The sequence below is a fragment of the Solanum pennellii genome, chromosome 6 (assembly GCF_001406875.1).
Source record: "Solanum pennellii chromosome 6, SPENNV200".
Taxonomy (NCBI): domain Eukaryota; kingdom Viridiplantae; phylum Streptophyta; class Magnoliopsida; order Solanales; family Solanaceae; genus Solanum; species Solanum pennellii.
Window position 1 is genome coordinate 42,892,112 of NC_028642.1, and position 18,687 is coordinate 42,910,798.

General features: G+C 33.7%; 3 protein-coding genes across 3 annotated transcripts; 2 read left to right on the forward strand and 1 right to left on the reverse strand.

Moving 5' to 3' along the window:
* The first annotated feature begins 2,770 nt into the window (after positions 1-2,770).
* Positions 2,771-6,100, forward strand: LOC107022335 (probable methyltransferase PMT22). The gene is made up of 8 exons (XM_015222974.2): positions 2,771-3,441; positions 3,564-3,713; positions 4,153-4,423; positions 4,500-4,610; positions 4,730-4,907; positions 4,987-5,229; positions 5,304-5,498; positions 5,672-6,100. The coding sequence occupies exons 1-8, from the start codon at positions 2,863-2,865 to the stop codon at positions 5,871-5,873; spliced, it is 1,929 nt and encodes a 642-aa protein (XP_015078460.1). The 5' UTR covers positions 2,771-2,862; the 3' UTR covers positions 5,874-6,100.
* Positions 6,101-6,384: 284 nt separating this feature from the next.
* Positions 6,385-8,459, reverse strand: LOC107023505 (peptide-N4-(N-acetyl-beta-glucosaminyl)asparagine amidase A-like). Its single transcript, XM_015224217.2, has one exon. The coding sequence runs from the start codon at positions 8,416-8,418 to the stop codon at positions 6,622-6,624; it is 1,797 nt and encodes a 598-aa protein (XP_015079703.1). The 5' UTR covers positions 8,419-8,459; the 3' UTR covers positions 6,385-6,621.
* Positions 8,460-11,288: 2,829 nt separating this feature from the next.
* On the forward strand, positions 11,289-13,405 carry LOC107021338 (peptide-N4-(N-acetyl-beta-glucosaminyl)asparagine amidase A-like). The gene has a single exon (XM_015221980.2). It carries the CDS (start codon positions 11,416-11,418, stop codon positions 13,210-13,212), a length of 1,797 nt encoding a protein of 598 aa, XP_015077466.1. The 5' UTR covers positions 11,289-11,415; the 3' UTR covers positions 13,213-13,405.
* The last annotated feature ends 5,282 nt before the right edge of the window (positions 13,406-18,687 follow it).

Consider the following 18,687-nt stretch of genomic DNA (forward strand, 5'->3'; position numbering starts at 1 on the left):
CGCAACCGCAACTCTAGCCAGTCTTCATCACGTCAGATTTCAGAGTGAGCTATTGCTTCTAGCTTGGACTGGATCTTCCTCTTCAAGTATTGATGCCTTGAGATTCCGGCATGGACTAGCTTTTTACTTATTTTAGCTTCTTAGATACTCTTAGATTAGTAATTTGAGGATAGATGTTCTTGTGGTGATGACTTCCAGGTTTTGGGAATAATAAGTATTGAGTTTTTATAAGTTATTTAATCGATTTTCATTAATGAGTTTTAAGTCTTCCGCATTATATTTTGTTATTTATGGTTGAAATGTTGGGGATTAGATTGGTTGGTTCGCTCACATAGTAGGATAAGTGTGGGTGCCAGTCGCGGCCCGTTTTGGGTCGTGACATTTATTTTCCCAATAATTTCTTTATATAATTCTCATATGATACAAAATTTTATTTTTGCAATTTTTATGTAATTATTATATTTTATTCAAAAAAAAAGTTAAATACCATAAATTGCACGAAAAAATTATATAATAGGGAAAACGACATTTTTAGTCCCTGTGTTAAGGCTATATTCTTATTTTAGTCCTTGTGTAATCTAACTTAGCACTATTAACCTTCAATTATATCAAGTGAGTGATTTTGATCCTTCAACTAACAGAATAAAAAAAAAGATTAACAAAGAGTTCACTGCTAAAAGGGATAGTTCAGATATTTCATTTTAATTCTCTCTTTTTGAAAAACAAGCTAAGTCTTCCATGTCTCTATCTTGAAGAACAAGCTCATCAATTTGAGCTATAAATTCAACAAAACCAACTTGATAGGCATTAACCCTCTCTCTTACACGGACGAACGATAGATTTGCAGAGAATGATATTTTTTAAAGTTTTCTGTTTTCTCAAGCAATAACTTTAAAATACTCGAATTACTCCTTTTAGCAGTGAACTCGTTGTTAACTTTTTCGGATCTGTTAGTTGAAGGATTAAAATCACTCACTTGATATAATTGAAGGTCCATAGTGCTAAGTTAGATAATACAAGAACTAAATAAGAAATTAGCCTTAATATAGGGACTAAAAATACCATTTTTCCTATATAATATATAAATTGATGAACAATTTCAAATAAATTGAAATACGATTGCATAAACATTACATAATCACTCAATTTTTGAAATTATTACGTTGCTCCCATAAATACTCTACAAAGTTTAAAATAATTATTTTTTTCCTTAATTTTATTATGTGTAGCTAAAATTGTTCTAATCGGACATTTTCATCTAACAGTATCATTTTTTTCGCATTAAGATCACGTTCATCCTCAATCATCACGTTGTGTAGTATAATAAATGTAGTCATTATATCATGTAACACTTTCTCTCTCCGAAAATGTGACGGACTTGCAATAATTGCAAAACTCCGAATTCTTGTTCAAAATCTTTTTGACATTATTCTTGTTTCATCGCGAATTAATTGTTATGTTATTATTGTATTTTATGTTGTATTTAAATTATTATATTATGTATCGTATTGTTATCTTGTATTTTAATTAAATTTTTCATCTTACCATTTTAATTTTGTGTATTCTTTATAATGAAAATTAATAATAAAATAAAACTTTATTATTGATGAAAATTATAAAAAATATATTAATTTGAAATTAAAGTAGTATATATTATATAATATATTTTTTAAAATAGTATATTACATTTAAAATGTCTTATGAATATTAGATATTTAATTAATGAAACTATATGTAAGATAATATGTTAATTGGAAAGTAATGAAAATAATAATAAAATATTGAAAAGTAAAATAGAGAGGGTTGAGAGGTGGGTTGGAGTGCCCATTATCTATTTTACGCTCCAAATATAGAGAATAGAGAGTAAAATAGAAGTGGGTTGGAAATGGTCTAAGAAAAATTGCGCGGATAAGCAAACTTATACTATTTAATTACTCATCATAGCTATAGTTTGTTACAATTACAACTCGCGACTAACATTATACATTAATTACGTGGGTTGACTTCGAGTTTGTATAATTAGTCATGTTTGTATATGTATAATTCGCCAGGATATACAAATAAATATGAATAATATGCAACTTTTTAGCCTATATACATATACAATTCACCTCTCTCCCACTCTCTGCCCTCTCTCGCTCGCCTCTCTCCTTCCTCTCCCAATCTCGCTTGCCATTTATACAAATGTATATGTATAATTTACAGTTATATACAATTATATACATATGCAATTCACCTCTCTCCCACTCTCTGCCCTCTCTTACTCACCTCTCTCCTCCCTCTCTCGATTTCGCTCGCCTCTCTCCTCTCTCTCCCAGTCTCGCTCGCCTCGAAACTCCCTTTCACAATATCTCTTGCCCTATATACAATTAAATATGTATAATATACAATTATCTAATCAATATACATATACAATTCACCTTTCTCTACTCTTTCCCCCCTCTCTCCCAGTCTCGCTCGCCTCTTTCCTCCAAATAACATGTAGCTACAAATTGTAATTATCAAACTATAGTTATGGAGAGTAATTAATTATTTTATAGTGGCTATATGTGAAAATTTCCTATTTTTTTATGGTGTGATTTTTCCTTAAAATTATTTTGGTGTTAGTATTAATTAATTATGCTAATTAATAACCTGGCCTGGTAATGAAAACAATAATTCCAAAATTAGTTAACCAGATTTCCCTCCTTTGTGTGGCCCCCACTACACCCAGATCCTTGTAATCTCTTAACCACATTTCAAACTTCAACAGTTTTCCAATTCATCACCATCAGTTTCTCTGTTTACACCATTGCATTTTTCACTCTTTTTTTTTCCATTCAGAGCTAACAAATACAACAAAATAAAAAATTTGAATCCCAAATGGCTATATCATCATCGTCTTCAATGCAAGATATGTTCAAACAACGCAAGTATCCATTCATCTTCTCTTTATTCCTTTTACTAATCTTCGTAACTTTCCTCCTCATTTCTAACTCCCAGAAATCACCCATTTTCGCTGCCATCGACTTTGCTCAACGCGCCGCTCTAATCAAATCAGTCCCGGAGTTTAATCCTAACACTATCACTACTTCAAATTCAACTAATCTACACCAATCTGATGAAAACAATAATACTAGCATCAATCGTGAGTCCCCGTTGAATAATGTCAGGATTGACCCTGAGTCGTCTAATGTTCCGCTTAAGATTAACCCTGAGCTGACTGATACGACCATCAGCGATGAGTTGGAAACGTTCTCTTATCATTGGAAGCTATGTCCAGGTCCCCTGGCGGTTGATTACATACCATGCCTTGATAACTGGAAGGCAATCAAAAAAATAAAATCGAGAAGGCATATGGAGCATAGGGAAAGGCATTGCCCTGTTCCTAGTCCCAGATGTTTGGTTCCATTGCCGAAAGGTTATAAGTTGCCCCTTCCGTGGCCTAAGAGTAGGGATATGGTGAGATTTTCCCTTCTTTGGTGGTAAGATTTTGTGTTTTCAATTCATGATACCATTTTGTTCTGCTCGTAATAGAAATAGCTATGCCTGATCTTCTTTTCTTTTTTTTTTCCTCTGGATAGATATGGTATGATAATGTTCCTCATCCTAAGCTTGTGGAATATAAGAAAGACCAGAATTGGGTGAAAAAGTCGGGCGATTATTTTGTTTTCCCTGGTGGTGGAACACAGTTCAGAGATGGAGTGAATCACTATATCGAATTCATTGAAGAGGTACTGTATCTATTTGTAGCATTCTTTTCCTCCATCACACGCAATAGTCATGTATAATGTATGTCCATTCCTGTTGAACTGTGTTGCTGTAGCTCCTCTGATTGCATGTTTATTGGATATTAGGTAGAGATATCTTGTGCTTTCAAGAGAGGACTTCTAGACGTGTCAAACCAATGTAATTCCATGCCTAATTATAGTATTTGTAATGTGTACATGCAGATTATTGTCTGATGTAGATCACATTTTCCATTGATTCTCGTAGTTGGGATCTATCTATGACATCATTGTTTCTGACTAAATCATGGGATTATTTAGTAGTTTGACAGTTTTTTTCTTTTCAATTGAACAGTTTGTTTTCAGCTGGAGATTGATAAACATCCCCGCAGTATTAGTGTTTTATGATCTGTTTTATCTGAGTTCCTTGTTGTGTTTTATTCAGACTTTTCCAACGATTCAATGGGGAAAGAGTATAAGGGTCCTTTTAGATGTTGGATGTGGTGTTGCTAGCTTTGGTGGTTATTTGCTGGATAAAAATGTCATTACTATGTCATTTGCTCCAAAGGATGAACATGAGGCTCAGATACAGTTTGCCCTCGAGCGTGGAATCCCTGCTACTCTCTCAGTCATTGCAACTAAAAAACTTGCATTTCCAGACAATGTATATGATATGATTCATTGCGCAAGATGCAGGGTTCATTGGCATGCAGATGGTGAGACGCTATTCTCAGATTTTCTAGTCCTTCTACTAGCTACATTGTCGATATGGTAACTAATTGAAAACTGCAGGAGGAAGACCGTTGATGGAGCTCAACAGGATTCTTAGGCCGGGAGGGTACTTCATATGGTCTGCAACGCCAGTTTATAAGAAGGATGAAGGACATAAGAATGTCTGGAAAGGTTCCAAATCATCGATGCTTAGTTCTATGAATTAACATTTACTAATACTCTCTATATAATTTGGAAGTGAGTTTTTTGTTATGCTTGGTAGCACATAATTTTCGGTCTTGTTGTTGCAGTTATGGTTAATCTGACTGAAGCAATGTGCTGGAAGATGGTGGCAAGGACCTTCTTTAAAAGAGGTAGAGTCGGGCTAGTTATATATCAAAAATCAGATTCATCTTCCTGCTATGAGAATCGCAAAGAAAATATTCCCCCGATGTGTGACCAGAAGAAGAATAGGCTGAATAGTTCCTGGTACGCTTGAAACACTTTAATTACAATAATCATCTATATCTTCATTCGAATCATCATAACTTTCACATCCAATATGTAGGTACACACCACTTGACAACTGCCTTCTACCACTAGCCTCGAGTAGCTATAAGTGGCCTGCACCCTGGCCTCAGAGGCTCAACACGAAACCTCTAAGTCTATCGCTAGAAACAGATGCTGAAGAAACATTCAACCAGGATACAAGACACTGGGCATCATTGGTATCAGATGTGTACTTAGGAAGCCTTGCTATAAATTGGTCAAGTGTGAGGAATGTGATGGACATGAATGCAGGCTATGGAGGGTAAGAAATACTTTTTAACTTTTCTGCTTCCTTGCTCTGCTCATTGTCTTACCGGTACTCCTATATTAAAACAGACTTGCTACAGCACTGATTGATCGATCCCTGTGGGTAATGAATGTTGTTCCTATCAATGGACCAGATACTCTACCTATAATCTTTGATAGGGGCTTGGTTGGAACATACCATGACTGGTGCGAGTCCTTCAATACCTATCCTCGGACATATGATCTTCTACATTCCAGCTTCCTCTTTGGAAATTTTAGTCAAAGGTTCAGTCTCTACTTCCTGGTTACTAGTTTGATTTGTTATTAATCGGAATAACATAAGATGGTGCTTGCAGTAATTCTAGCTCTATTTTCTTTTACAAGAATCATCAGTATTTTAAGAGGCGTCTGCACATGTCTCTTTGGATGAACTTTTAGTATGTTTTTCTCTTCTGCAGATGTGATCTAGTGGATGTCGCTGTGGAGATGGACAGAATAGTGAGACCAGGTGGATACATTTTAGTTCAAGATACTCTGCAGATGATTAAACAACTAGGCTCGATTCTACGTTCACTTCATTGGTCAGTCACTCTGTATCAGCATCAATTTCTTGTTGGTAAGAAAGACTTTTGGCGCCCCAAAGACATTGCAAGTGAGTGAAAGTCCAAGCAGTTTTGTATATTTTACAGTGATATCTCCAGTTTATGAGTGGAGAGGAAGAAAAGTAGACATATATATAGTTCTCAACAATTTATAGCATATTTTCCTCTGAATGTATCCTATTGATTCATTCATTTCCCCTCAAGGAAGTATTGAAATGAATACAAAAAAAGTTCGAAAGCTTGTGGATTATTTGAGACGCTTAGTACTTTTGATGTAATTTTAGATTTTTGTGCAACATATATTGGCAACCAAAAAAAAAACCACTTGCGCCATCACAGAATGCTAATGGTGCAGCAACTGATAAATCCACCAACTGTTTAAAGCAAACTTATTCTTGTTATAAACTAAAGAAATTTTCCCCTTAAATTTTATTTAGTATGATGATGACATGAGTTGATCCTCAAATAAAGAAGTGAAAATTCATATAACCAATCACAATTATTTGAGACTGCGGTTTATTTGTTTTATACCGTTATTCTAAGCTCATTATGAAAAGAGAGTTGCAAGATGAAGGCTCAAAACTCGGGTTCATATCAAAAACAAAGGCAAGAAAAAGAATTACATCAAGCAAATTATCAAAAACAGAGTTCATTTCCTAGCTAGAACACTTGACATCCTTATGGAAGCATGCACCTTTGACACAAAAACATAAATTGTACAGGCAAACCACATAGGCAAGAAATTCCTGTAGTGTTACACACGGGATGCTCTCGTAGGACAAGAACGTACTCTTCAGACGAGGGTGTCACAAAGCAGAAAATGAACCAAACTTCAAAGGAGCTGCTGCACAAAGAATGTTTGCAGTGTCATTCATAAGCTTGCCATTGGCAGCTGAAACGGTTCGAGAATAGCAATCAGCTTCATTGGCGTAAGAATAAGTTTGTTGAGTGGTTGCCCCACCATGTAAAACATTGCGACCTTGAACAACCATCCATCCATTGCATTGCTGCCGGTTTTTCAATGAGATTGAAGGACCTCCATCCAACTTCTTCTTCTCCTTCCATTCATGATCCAAATCAGAAAGCATCAAGGTCGTATCATTCTCCATTGATGCTATAGTCTTAGATGTTATAGTAAGCGGAAACTTCCTCTTCACTTTGGTTTTAGAGATCGTGCCACCACTATTAGACAATACGCTAACTTCAATCTCTTCCTCCACTTTTTGCTTAATCTTTTTCTCAGTTCCGCTTAGATAAAAGTTCATTTCGTTCTTGAACTTCAATTCTCGCTTGATTATAGTAGTCAATTTTCCTGTTGTTGAGTTCACCCAATAAGAAATCTCACTCTTCCTCTTAATCTCAACCTCAAATGATCCATCCAGGCCTAGAAAACTCGAAGATCGCTCAATCTTGAACTTAGGGGTACCGAAATCAATAATTTTAGCCTGCACTTCACAAGGCAATACACAATTGTTATCCACCCAAAGGTGCAAATTGGCACCCACAAGCCAGAATGGGATACTATCATTCACCCCAAGCTCTAGAAAATGAGCTTGACGGTCGAGTAAAAGCCCCAAATATGGTGTTAAATCAATGTCATACGAAGGAAGATCAAATGCCCCAATCGAAACTAGTGGTCCCCAGTACATAGGATTAATTCCGCCAGTGAAAATAACAGGAAATGGAATCACAGATCCAACCAACATCCTATCTATATTCACCAAAACTTCCCTGTACGATCCATGGCCTCTCTTAGTAGTTAAATTATTCATTTGTATGTATGAATCAGGCGGATTCGTGTACCAAAACTCATCATACCCGTGTGATGATACGTAAATCTCAATCACAGCTTTGTACGTATTTTTCGGAATAATAACACTCTGCCCATGCAGATCTGATTCATTCAAAATTCGAAACCAAAATCCTTCACTTCCATTTCCCGATATTGGTATTATCATATCTGCCGGTTTTTCAATCTCATTATCCGGCTTCATTTTCCGATTATAACTGTTCGATAACGAAACATCCATTTTCTTACTATTATAGTAGAGGAAACTAATATTAACCTGATAAACACCGGTATAAACATCGTTGACCAGATTTTCCATCATGACAGAAAGAGATATATTCTCGTTGACCAGGATGGAGGAGTACCTGGTAACATCCTTCGTTACAGTCCAGAAAATACCGTCATCGGTAGGCTCAGCGGTGCTGGTACGGAGGAGCTCGGCGCCATCAAGCCAAACGGCGGCGATTCGATTGTATTGCTCACCTTTAGAAGAAACATTAAACTGAAGAGCCACATGAGTCCAGGAGCAATTTGCCGGAGGAGAGTAAGAAGCAGAGACCGGGGGGAGACCCATGGTATAGGCGAAATCATGAGTAAGGATATGAAAAGTACAAGAAGGAGGGAGATTTGTGAATGACAATGGACGACTGATTTCTATGTATTGCTGTGGCTGTGAAGAAGTATTGTGGCGAAGACCGTTTTTGGTAAAGTGAAAATGGTGTTCAGGTAAAGAAGATGAAGATGGAGCAATAAAGCTGATAGTGATGAAGAAGAAGATGAGAATCGCCATGAGAGGAGGAAGAAATTCACTCATTTTTTAATTTTTTTGAACTTTGGTGATTGGATGAATTTAAGGGAGTGAGCGCATAAAGCTGGGGTCCCATGTGTAGTGTTGACTGACCAAAACGTATTGCAAAAAGTTGCCCAAATTCTTTTTAATTTAAATAGGAGAAAAATATTAACCATGTAACGTGGAAAGTTATGTTAAATATATTAAAATGTTTTTTAATTTTATGATTTTAAATATGTCATGTGAAAAGTTAAAGTTAAAATATCATTCTTTTTTAAACAGATTAAAAAAAATAGGGTTATTTTTTTAAAATAAAAGGAGTAATAATTTTTAAAATATTTTTTTTCTTGCTAAGTTTAAAAGTGTTTTAATTTTAACGATTTTTCTGATTCTTTTCTAGGAGAGTTTATGTTCCTGCAAGAGAGTTTGTGATTAATTGTTATATGATGTGACAAATTAAAAGTGCTTTTAAATTTAATCGGTTATATAAAAAATGTTTATAATAATACCAATAGTTAAAAAAGGAAACTAATAATTTTGACTAAATTCGATGTAATCTCTTTATGCGTTTAATATTATTAAAATAAAAGATATTTTAACATATTTAACATATTTTTAATTTAAAATTATATATTCAAAATTTTCATTACGTTTTCAAACTTCATATTGAGTAAAACAGATTTAAAAATAATACCTGTCAGCATTCAATATTTTACGTGTTTTTGCATTGAATACTTGGCCATATTTTTTTTAAAAACTTGAATATGGCAGTTTTTGTCGATGGAGAAATGTGTAAACAATTATGATTGTGGTACTTACTTGAGCCGTATGTTCATAAATGGCATATTAAAAAATGTCGTGGTACTCAACTACTTAACTACACTGATATTTTTTGAATTATTCCCACTTTTCTAAAGTTTTTTTTGTCTTCTTTCATCTCAATCTCAAGATGTTCTCAAATAAAAAGAGTACCTTTTTTTTCAAATTTTTAATTGTTTATCCACTTTTAAATTAATATGTCAATTAAAAAATAATAATTTACAAATTCCCACTTTTCTAAAGTTTTTTTTGTCTTCTTTCATCTCAATCTCAAGATGTTCTCAAATAAAAAGAGTACCTTTTTTTTTCAAAATTTTAATTATTTATCCACTTTTAAATTAATATGTCAATTAAAAAATAATAATTTACATAGTGACTTTATTATTTTACCTCTATTAATCAAGAAACAAATGAAATAAAACTTAAAATTTTCAAAAAGTAAATTTTTTTTTATTTGTCAACATAGACAAATATATAGAAATAACTAAAAAAAGAAAATAAATAAATAATTAGGGACAGAAAAAGTATGTTTGAGACTCTACCATTTAATAGACATGAAATGATTAACTAGTATACCAATTATTTCTTCAAGTAATTTACAAAAATGATTATACTTGTAATTCAAACATTGACAAGTGTTATGATCATAATAAACTCACAATATCAATGAGCTTGAATTTTTTTTAAAGAAAGTGAGAATCTCACCTGATACTATATTATTCAGTTTTATCATTTCATCCTCAACTATAATTTATTATATTTATTATAGGCTTAAGTCATATGCGACCCCCTATATCTGCATATTTCACTTAGACACCTCAACTTATTATTATACCTATTGAATACTTAGGGTCGTTTGGTAGGCCGCATTAGCAGAAATAGTCCATGAATTATGCAGGGTATTATTTAGTACAATGTTTGGTAGGAATTTGAGTCTATGTATAACTAATCCATGAATTAGTTATGAATCCAACATGGTATTATAAGATGTATTACTAATACCTTCCATTTGGAGGTATTAGTAATACATAGGATATAATACCATGGGATAAGCTATGTAAAGATAAACACATTTCTCAAATCATTTTAATTATTTTGTGTATTTCTTGATTTTATGATTTATATTTCTACTAGTAAGTTTATTTAAATAAATTAGCTTACAAATTATGTAGAGAGTGTTACTAATAAATCCAAAAAATTAATACAAATTTGAAATGTGAGTTGTATATTTGTATATGAAGTTTGTGACCTAAATTGAATGTGTGTGTATATATATATATATATACATATATATATATATATATATATATATATATACATATTTGCTTGGTATTCTAATTATTTGTATTTTAAACAATTTTTAAAAAATTTACATATATTGCATCAACAATAAATAATTAAAACGAAAAAGGCTCAAAATACCATTGAACTATTAGAAATAACTCACATTTACCCTTAAACTATTTTCTGGCTCAAAAATACCCTACCGTCAAAGTATTGATCACATTTACCCTTACTATTAACAGAAATTTGTGTCATGTAGACGCTATATAGACACGATTTGGATGCCACATAAGCACCAAGCAACTCTCACCTCCACATCCACATCCACATAGACTCAAAAGACTTAATTACTAATTTTGTCCTTATTTTTCTTTAAGAGATACAATTTCACTCATTTATCTAATACAACTCTCACCCATTTCATACTATTACCCCTTTCTCTAATACTGCAGCTGTTCTTCTTGATGTTGCATTGCTGATTGCTTCAGGTAGAGATTGTTGTAGTCTTTGAGTTTACTGAACTGTTGTTGTTGCATTGCTTGTAATATATGAATTATTTCCAATAGTTTAAGTACATTTTTGAGTTTTTTCCGTAAATAAAAAGAAGGGGTATTACATTTTTCTCTGTACCAAACACAACTTGGTCATGCAAGTAAAATAATAAAATAATTAGTATGTTTAATATTTAATATTTAAAATAACCGACTGAATGCTGAGATTAGTCATATACATTATTTTACTCTAATCAAAGGCTCAAATTTATTTATTTCTTTTAAAAAAGAGCTTAAGTGTACGGCTCCGATTTAGCTTTTAAACAATCATCGATTCTATCGACTTGCCTTTGTTCAAACTTGTCGTTAGAAAGATAAGCTACTTCCAGTTTTTTCATAATTAATTAATTCTCTTCGATCTAAAATCATGTCAAATCTCCAACTCTTCTTCTTCATAATAGTAATAATAATCAATTTTATTAATGCTCCAATTTGTTCTTCCCTTCAGCACCCTTCTCACTTCATCAAACATGGTTACTTTCAACAAAAATACTTTGAAATAAATCGTCCATTGCCTTTCGCTAATCTCACTCCTTCCTGCACTCTTCCAATTCTCTCTCATCACTTCGGAGATACTATCGGTCTTCCACCTGTCTCCGTCGCTTACGCGCCGCCGGAGAATTGCTCTTGGAACCATGTTGCTCTTCAATTCAACGCCTCTTCTAATGGAGTACAGTATGATCGTATCGCTGCCGTTTGGCTTGACGGTGCCGATCTCTTACGTACCAGCACCGCGGAGCCAACTGAAAGCGGTGGTTTCTGGACTGTTACTAAGGATGTTACCAGGTACTCGTCCCTCCTTGCCAAACAGGATATTTCTCTTTCTGTTATGCTGGAAAATATTGTCAACGATGTTTATACAGGTGCTTATTATGTTAATCTTACTATCTTATACTATTATATTGAGGAAATGAATGTGCCGTTATCAACTACTAGTAACAATCGGAAAGTGAGAATGGTAGATGATGTGTTTGTGGATAATTCAATGAGTTTATACGAAAAACCAGCAGATTTGATAATTCCGATTTCGGGTTATAATAGAGGTGAAGGATTTTGGTTTCGAATTCAGAGTGATTCGGAATTGAAGGGGAAGAGTGTTATCATACCGAAGAACACTTACAGAGCTGTCATGGAAATTTGCGTGTCATTTCATGGATTGGATGAGTTTTGGTACTCAAATCCCCCTGATTCTTACATACGGGCAAATAATTTGACTAGCCAGAGAGGCCATGGATCGTACAGGGAAGTTTTGTTGAATATCGACAGGAATTTGGTAGGATCTGTGGTTCCATTTCCTGTAATTTACCCAGGTGGAATTAATCCCCTTTACTGGGATCCAATTGTTTCAATTGGGGCTTTTGATCATCCTTCTTACGACATCGATATAACTCCATTTTTGGGGGATTTACTTGATGGTAAATCCCATTTTATGGGGTTTAAGGTGCTGGATAGTCTCCCTTTCTGGCTTCTGGATGCGAATATGCACCTTTGGATAGATAAACAATGCACTAGTGATTGTGAAGTGCAGGGTGAAGTTGTTGACTATGGAATTCCAGATTACGAGATGGAGCGGTCTTCAAGCTTTAAGGGGCTGGATGGATCATATGAAGTTGAGTTGAAGAGGAAGAGCAAGTATCACGGGTGGGTGAATTCATCAGCAGGCAATTTGACAACTAAAATTTCACGAGAACTCAAGTTCAAGAACGAGATAAAGTTTGATAACAAGGGAACTGAAAAAAAAGTAGAGCAAAAAGTGGAAGAAGAGATTGAAATAAGTGTAGTCTCTGAAACAGGTAGGAAGATTTCTCATACAAGTATGAAGCGGGAATATCCTCTAACTATAACCACTAAGACTTCGAAGCCATCAAGAGAAGATGGTACAATCATCATGCATTCTGAATTAGAACATGAATGGAATGAGGAGAAGAATTGGAGTGACGGACATTCAGATTCTTATTCAAGCCGTTTGAAAAATGGGCAAAAATGCAAAGGGTGGACGTCTGTTAAAGATCGCATTGTTCTACAAGGTGGAGCAACGACGGAACAGAGTTATTCGTATAATGGTGAAGCTAGCACCTATTCTCGTGAAATTGCAGCTGCTAATGGCAAACTTGTACACGATACTGCAACCTACTTAAAGTTTCCTTCGGTTTCTACTATGTGACACCTTTTACTTTCTTGTTAAATAAATAATGCTCTCCTACCGGGAGATCTGTGTGTGTACTCTGTAGCATTAGAGCAAATCCTATATTTTATTTTTATTTTTATTTGAAGGCGCATCTGGGATTTTGAGGTTTTGGATGTGATTTGAACATAAAAGTCTTACAAGCAAAATATTGCTATTTACATTACCCAAATAGAGCAAAGATTTACTCGACTTTAGGTTTTGATCTAGTTATTTATCTTTTCATTGTATATATAAATAAATCAATCAAATTAAAAAAAAAATTATTTTTAGGACAACTTGTGCAAATAAGAGTTTGCTCAACTTGTGAGTCAGTGTGAAAGAACAAAATAGCTATCAACAGCCCACATCTATTTTCAGTTCGAAAGGGGCCTTAAATACTCTCAAAGTATTGAGAATGGTACAAAACTACCTCATCCATCTATTGACTTCAAAATACCCTTTTCACCCAGCTGTTGACTCCAAAATACCCTTGTCATCCACCTTTGGGTTCAAAATTGACCACTTATTTAACGGTTTCAAATTTAAACTATTTAAATATTTTTTAAAATACTTGGCGCTCAACTATTGAATATAATTTAATTTATTAATATTATTTATAAACCAACTCACTACCCACCCATTACTAATTAAGTCTTACCCAATTAATAAATCATTTCTAATATTAAAATCACCCTAACCACTACTTAAACACGATGAAATTACCGATTCATGAAAATGACATTCAAAACTATTGAGTACGAATTGAAGCCACAATTAAATTTAGGTTGAGCCGCTTATTTAGGAGGACACTTTCAATAGGATAAGCTTGAATTCGAAATTTATGATTAAAGGTAAAGAAATAGAACCTCTCGAATTAATTCATGCACTTTTAAATATAATATTATAAACATCTATTTTGTTTTAAAAATGACAACTTCAATATATTCTTTTTGAAAAAAATTATCCATTAACTAACATCACATAATTGAGGCGAACGAATAATTAAGATAAACATAATCAGATTTTTAAGTTTATCGGTAATTTTTATTTAGACACTTGAATTCAGAGGCGGCTCTAGGATTTGAAGGTCGGGGGTGCCACAACATTCAAGTAAGATAAAAGGACTGTTTGCTTTAATTTTGGATTACAATTCAGGTTATTAATTTTATTTTATTTTATAAATAAATCGATCAAATGTGCCTATAGTAATATCTTATTTTAGATATTATGTGATCAGAGATAACTAAACAATTCAATTTTTATTTTCTTTTTGGAATTTAATGTCTTATTTGCTGAAACTTTGAGAAAAAAAAGTCAAATTTGAGCTTGTATAAACCATCCTAATAATATTAACATAATATATTCATCTTCCATTGACTTTATGTGTTGTTGGAGATATACAGTTGGAAAAAAATAAAAATTGTAGTTTCAGTCTATTCGTCTTACTTAGCAAAAACGTCGGTGAAGATCGAAAGAACCTTTGAATTAAAAAAATATATTTTTGAAACTTATGTTTTTTCTAAAAACTATTATTTAAATATATTCTTAATAATATTTATTTGACGCTCATTATTCAATACTCACTATTTGATAAAACAAAATAAATTTGTTACACTTACATCAATAGATTAATAATTAGTGCAAGAGCAAGTAAAAAAATAAAATTTAATTATGAAAAAGGGGTCATTTGAATTAATAAAGAATAGTAAATAAATAAGAATGATTGGAGAAAAAGAAAAGAAAAAGAAAAAAAAGGAGCAGGCAAAAAAAATTAAATGTTGGTGCTGAGGTTTGAACAGGGGTTGATAGATGTAGACCCTCTCCTTTGCCAATTGGGCTATTCCGTTGTATAGTCGTTAGGTGGCGAAATTAATATATATTTAATTATTATACATATATACACGTGTATACAACGTTTTCCCCGAAAACACTGGGTGCCGTGGCACCCCCACCCGTACACCTAAATTCGCCCCTACTTGAATTATAATTTTTATTGAGGACTTGAATGTGTGATAATGTACTTCTATAGACATTTTCACCTCGAATTTTTAGAAACACTCATTTGTAGTAGCTTTCTTGTTGTGTTTTAGTAATGGAGTGGGTTTATTAATTGGGTGTTGTAATTAGTAATGGGTGGGTAGTAGATTGGTTAAAAATTATATTAGTAAGTTAAATTATAAAAAATAGTTGAGCATCATGTATTTTAAAAAAATATTTAAATAGTTTAAATTTAAAATCGTTAAATAAGTGGTTAATTTGAACCTAAAGGTGGATGAGAAAAGTATTTTGGAGTCAATAGGTGGATGAGAAGGGTAGGTGGATAGAGGATAATTTTGTACCATTTCTGATACTTCAAGGGTATTTTAGGTCCTTTTCCGTTTTCAGTTCTGTTATTATTTAGGAAAAATTAGCAAACTAGTTACAATCTCTAACTTAATTAGTAAAAACATCTACACTTTAAAATAATTATTGAAAATGTCAAAATGTCAATATTTTTTAAAATAATTTGTATTCAAATTTTATTTCTCAAAACAGTCCAACTTGGAATCAAATTCTACATCCATTACCCATTTACACTTCTTCCTATGCTTTAGTACCACTAAATTTATTTTTCATCTTTCACTTTTCAATTTTTTTTCTCTTTCATCAACTTTTCAGTTTCGCCATCCTCATCATTCACTTTTCTCTTCTTTTTTTTCATCAAAATTTCACCATTATTCTCTCTCATTGTTGAAGAAGAACTAATTATTCAAGTTCGTAACAATTTGTTCAGATCTACCAATTAATCAAGAAATCTCTCAATTGATAAAGGTATTTTGAATTCATCATTTATTTTGCGAGATTTTGTTTACAAAATCACACATTATTGTAACAATCCTAAAAATATTAATATGCTAAGTAATGTTTAGTGTGTCTAGAATGCCTACGATTAGACCGGGTTCACACGGATTGATGCGCATAGAACCAGACCTTTGAACCGTTGCAACAACCAAGCCAACTAACTAAGGGAGTTAGTGGATCTAGGAAAGGTTGGGTCCAGCCATTTAGGGCTCCCGAATATGAAGATTTACCCGGATGAGTCTTTACCGGACTTAAAAAGGGGAAATCTTAAGTTTGGAGGGTCTAGGGGTAAAATGGTACCCTAAATATGTAATTAATTATTCAATTAATATGGTGGAGGAGCATTTTGGGTAGAAAGGGCCGAAATTGCCCATTGAGCAAAATCTTGCTCAACCCGGGTTCGAACCTAGGTGGGAGCAATGATTTAACTTGATTATTTGTATTGGAGAATTAATTTAATTAATTAATATTTAAATTCTGATTTAAGAAAAAGAAAAATAAGATTATTATTATAAATTAATTAATCAATGGGACGGTTTGGGTCAGTCGACCCGAAGGGACCCATTTTCGCGATGGGGACGTCACGGGTTCGATCCTCAACGGAAGTGATGCCCAAGTGAATGAAAATGGGGTTTAGAATCTGATTTTTTGTAAGGGCAATAAGGTCTTTTCACGTGTGATTTAAATAAATCATATTTTTACAATTTAACAAAACCATATTTTGACTAAGTCTAAAACTACAATCCTAATCCTAAGGAACCACTCACTTCTCACGTTTATCCTCTCTCTTTCACGATCAACTCTCTCACTTTTGCGTTCTATCTGCTAACGAAATACAAGAACTATTAAACAAAACCAAAAGTTCCTCATACTTGAAGAATTTACACGTGAAAAACATAGACAAAAAGCTAACCAAAAAAGTAAAGCAAAAAGAAGGGTTTTTCGTTGAGTTTGTATTGAAGTTTCGGGACTTCGACCTGAATTTCAAGAGGGTTTTGGACAGCAGGTCGTGTGTTAAACAACACTAAAGTCAGGTATCTGTTTCTCTCCTGGACTCCTTTATCCAAGAGAATTTTCTTTCCACGAATTCAACAAATTTTGAAACTAAGGTTGTTTCCGTTCTTGTCGAACTCCTTGTCCCTAGTACCCTTTGACTTCAATCTGAAATAGGTTAGAGATTATGTTGTTGGTATCTTTGCTGGTAGTTTAAGTATGAAGTGTGATTTTCGTGATAATGTGTTCATGATTATGTGTTTGGAATTGTAAGCATGTTAATTTATGCCAACCGAAAGTATGTGAAAAGTGATATTTGTGCAAATTTTTGTGTAAATCATGATGTGCAAAAGTAGTGTAATGATGCCAAAACGTACTCACCTATAAGAGTGTAAAGTTAATGAAGAGACCGGTCTCTATGAACACTCTAATGAAAGTATTGAAGTTAATGCATACTTAATACTAATGATGAGATGAGAAATCATCTACTAAGCTATGATGTCCTCATGCTAGAAGCCAACTTCCATGATGTATGAGTTGAATATAATGGAACTTTATACTTAGCACCGATAGAATAGCTATGAGCGGTAATGCCTTTTTTTGAGAAGGGCGGAGGTTCACGTAACTCTCATGAGATGAGACTATCCGGCATACCGGGTATGGGTCTCCTTCTATCCTAATCTTCGAACCTATACTGCTAATATATGGATCTAGCAGGGTTAGACTCCCTATATATGCTAGCATGTTCGGGTCACTTTGGCCGGTGATTCCACCTTTTTTCGGTGTGGGGTAGACACTGGATTTCATGATGCTCACATGATCTATGTCGATTAAGCTTAAAGTTCCCAAAGAAAGAATGAGGACAGCCTCAAATGATGCACATAATGAAATGAACGATACCAAAGGTATTAGGATAGGATAATCAAGAACTGAGCTAGACTTAAGTAATGACACTAGGTAATTCTTGGTCATTGCACAGCAAACCCGATGAGAGTCTTAAACTTCATCCTAGGTATAACTGGTGATTGCACTAGTATATGAATGAATGAAAATGAAATACGTATAAACAAACAACTTCTGTGTTTGCTGAAGAAGGCTCCCTAGTTGAGGTCCCATATGTTGAGCCCTCGTTTTGGGAAGTCCTAATGTCAATTCCATGATTCCAAGGTCTCATGGAATATAAAAGAATGATATGAACTACGTGATATGATATGTGTAAAATGTTATGTGTTGCTTGCAAAATGATAAGTATGATGATGCATGTGACTCTCATGGCATGACTTTCCTAATCCAAATATGGCAAGTCCACTGACTTGACGTTCCATAATTCATATCGATAGGAAAGAGCTCTTCTTAATCATGCATGTCCTTGGTGTGTGCTTGCATATACCCATACTTAGTACAAGTGTGTACTAATTACATACAACTCTACATTTTCAGGTGCAGGCACATGTGGACGTTAGAGCTTACAGGTGGACGCTGAAGCTATCCGGACGTAGAGCATTCATCCGAATTTGGTAGGCCCTTATGCTTTCGAGGATGCTTGCCCATTATATTCTAGCTTAGTTATAGGTTTGAGTTAGTGGAGTATGTTCCACTAGCGTTTCTTTCTCATTTAATTTCAGACATTGTATTGGT

What these genes read in the sequence shown, in the direction of transcription:
- LOC107022335 (XM_015222974.2), top strand. Translation starts at nt 2,863, where the DNA reads ATGGCTATATCATCATCGTCTTCAATGCAAGATATGTTCAAACAACGC. An exon ending in ATGAATGCAGGCTATGGAGG is followed by an intron (nt 5,230 to 5,303) that starts GTAAGAAATACT and finishes ATATTAAAACAG; the next exon opens with ACTTGCTACAGCACTGATTG. An exon ending in TTTGGAAATTTTAGTCAAAG is followed by an intron (nt 5,499 to 5,671) that starts GTTCAGTCTCTA and finishes TCTCTTCTGCAG; the next exon opens with ATGTGATCTAGTGGATGTCG.
- LOC107023505 (XM_015224217.2), bottom strand. Translation starts at nt 8,418, where the DNA reads ATGAGTGAATTTCTTCCTCCTCTCATGGCGATTCTCATCTTCTTCTTC.
- LOC107021338 (XM_015221980.2), top strand. Translation starts at nt 11,416, where the DNA reads ATGTCAAATCTCCAACTCTTCTTCTTCATAATAGTAATAATAATCAAT.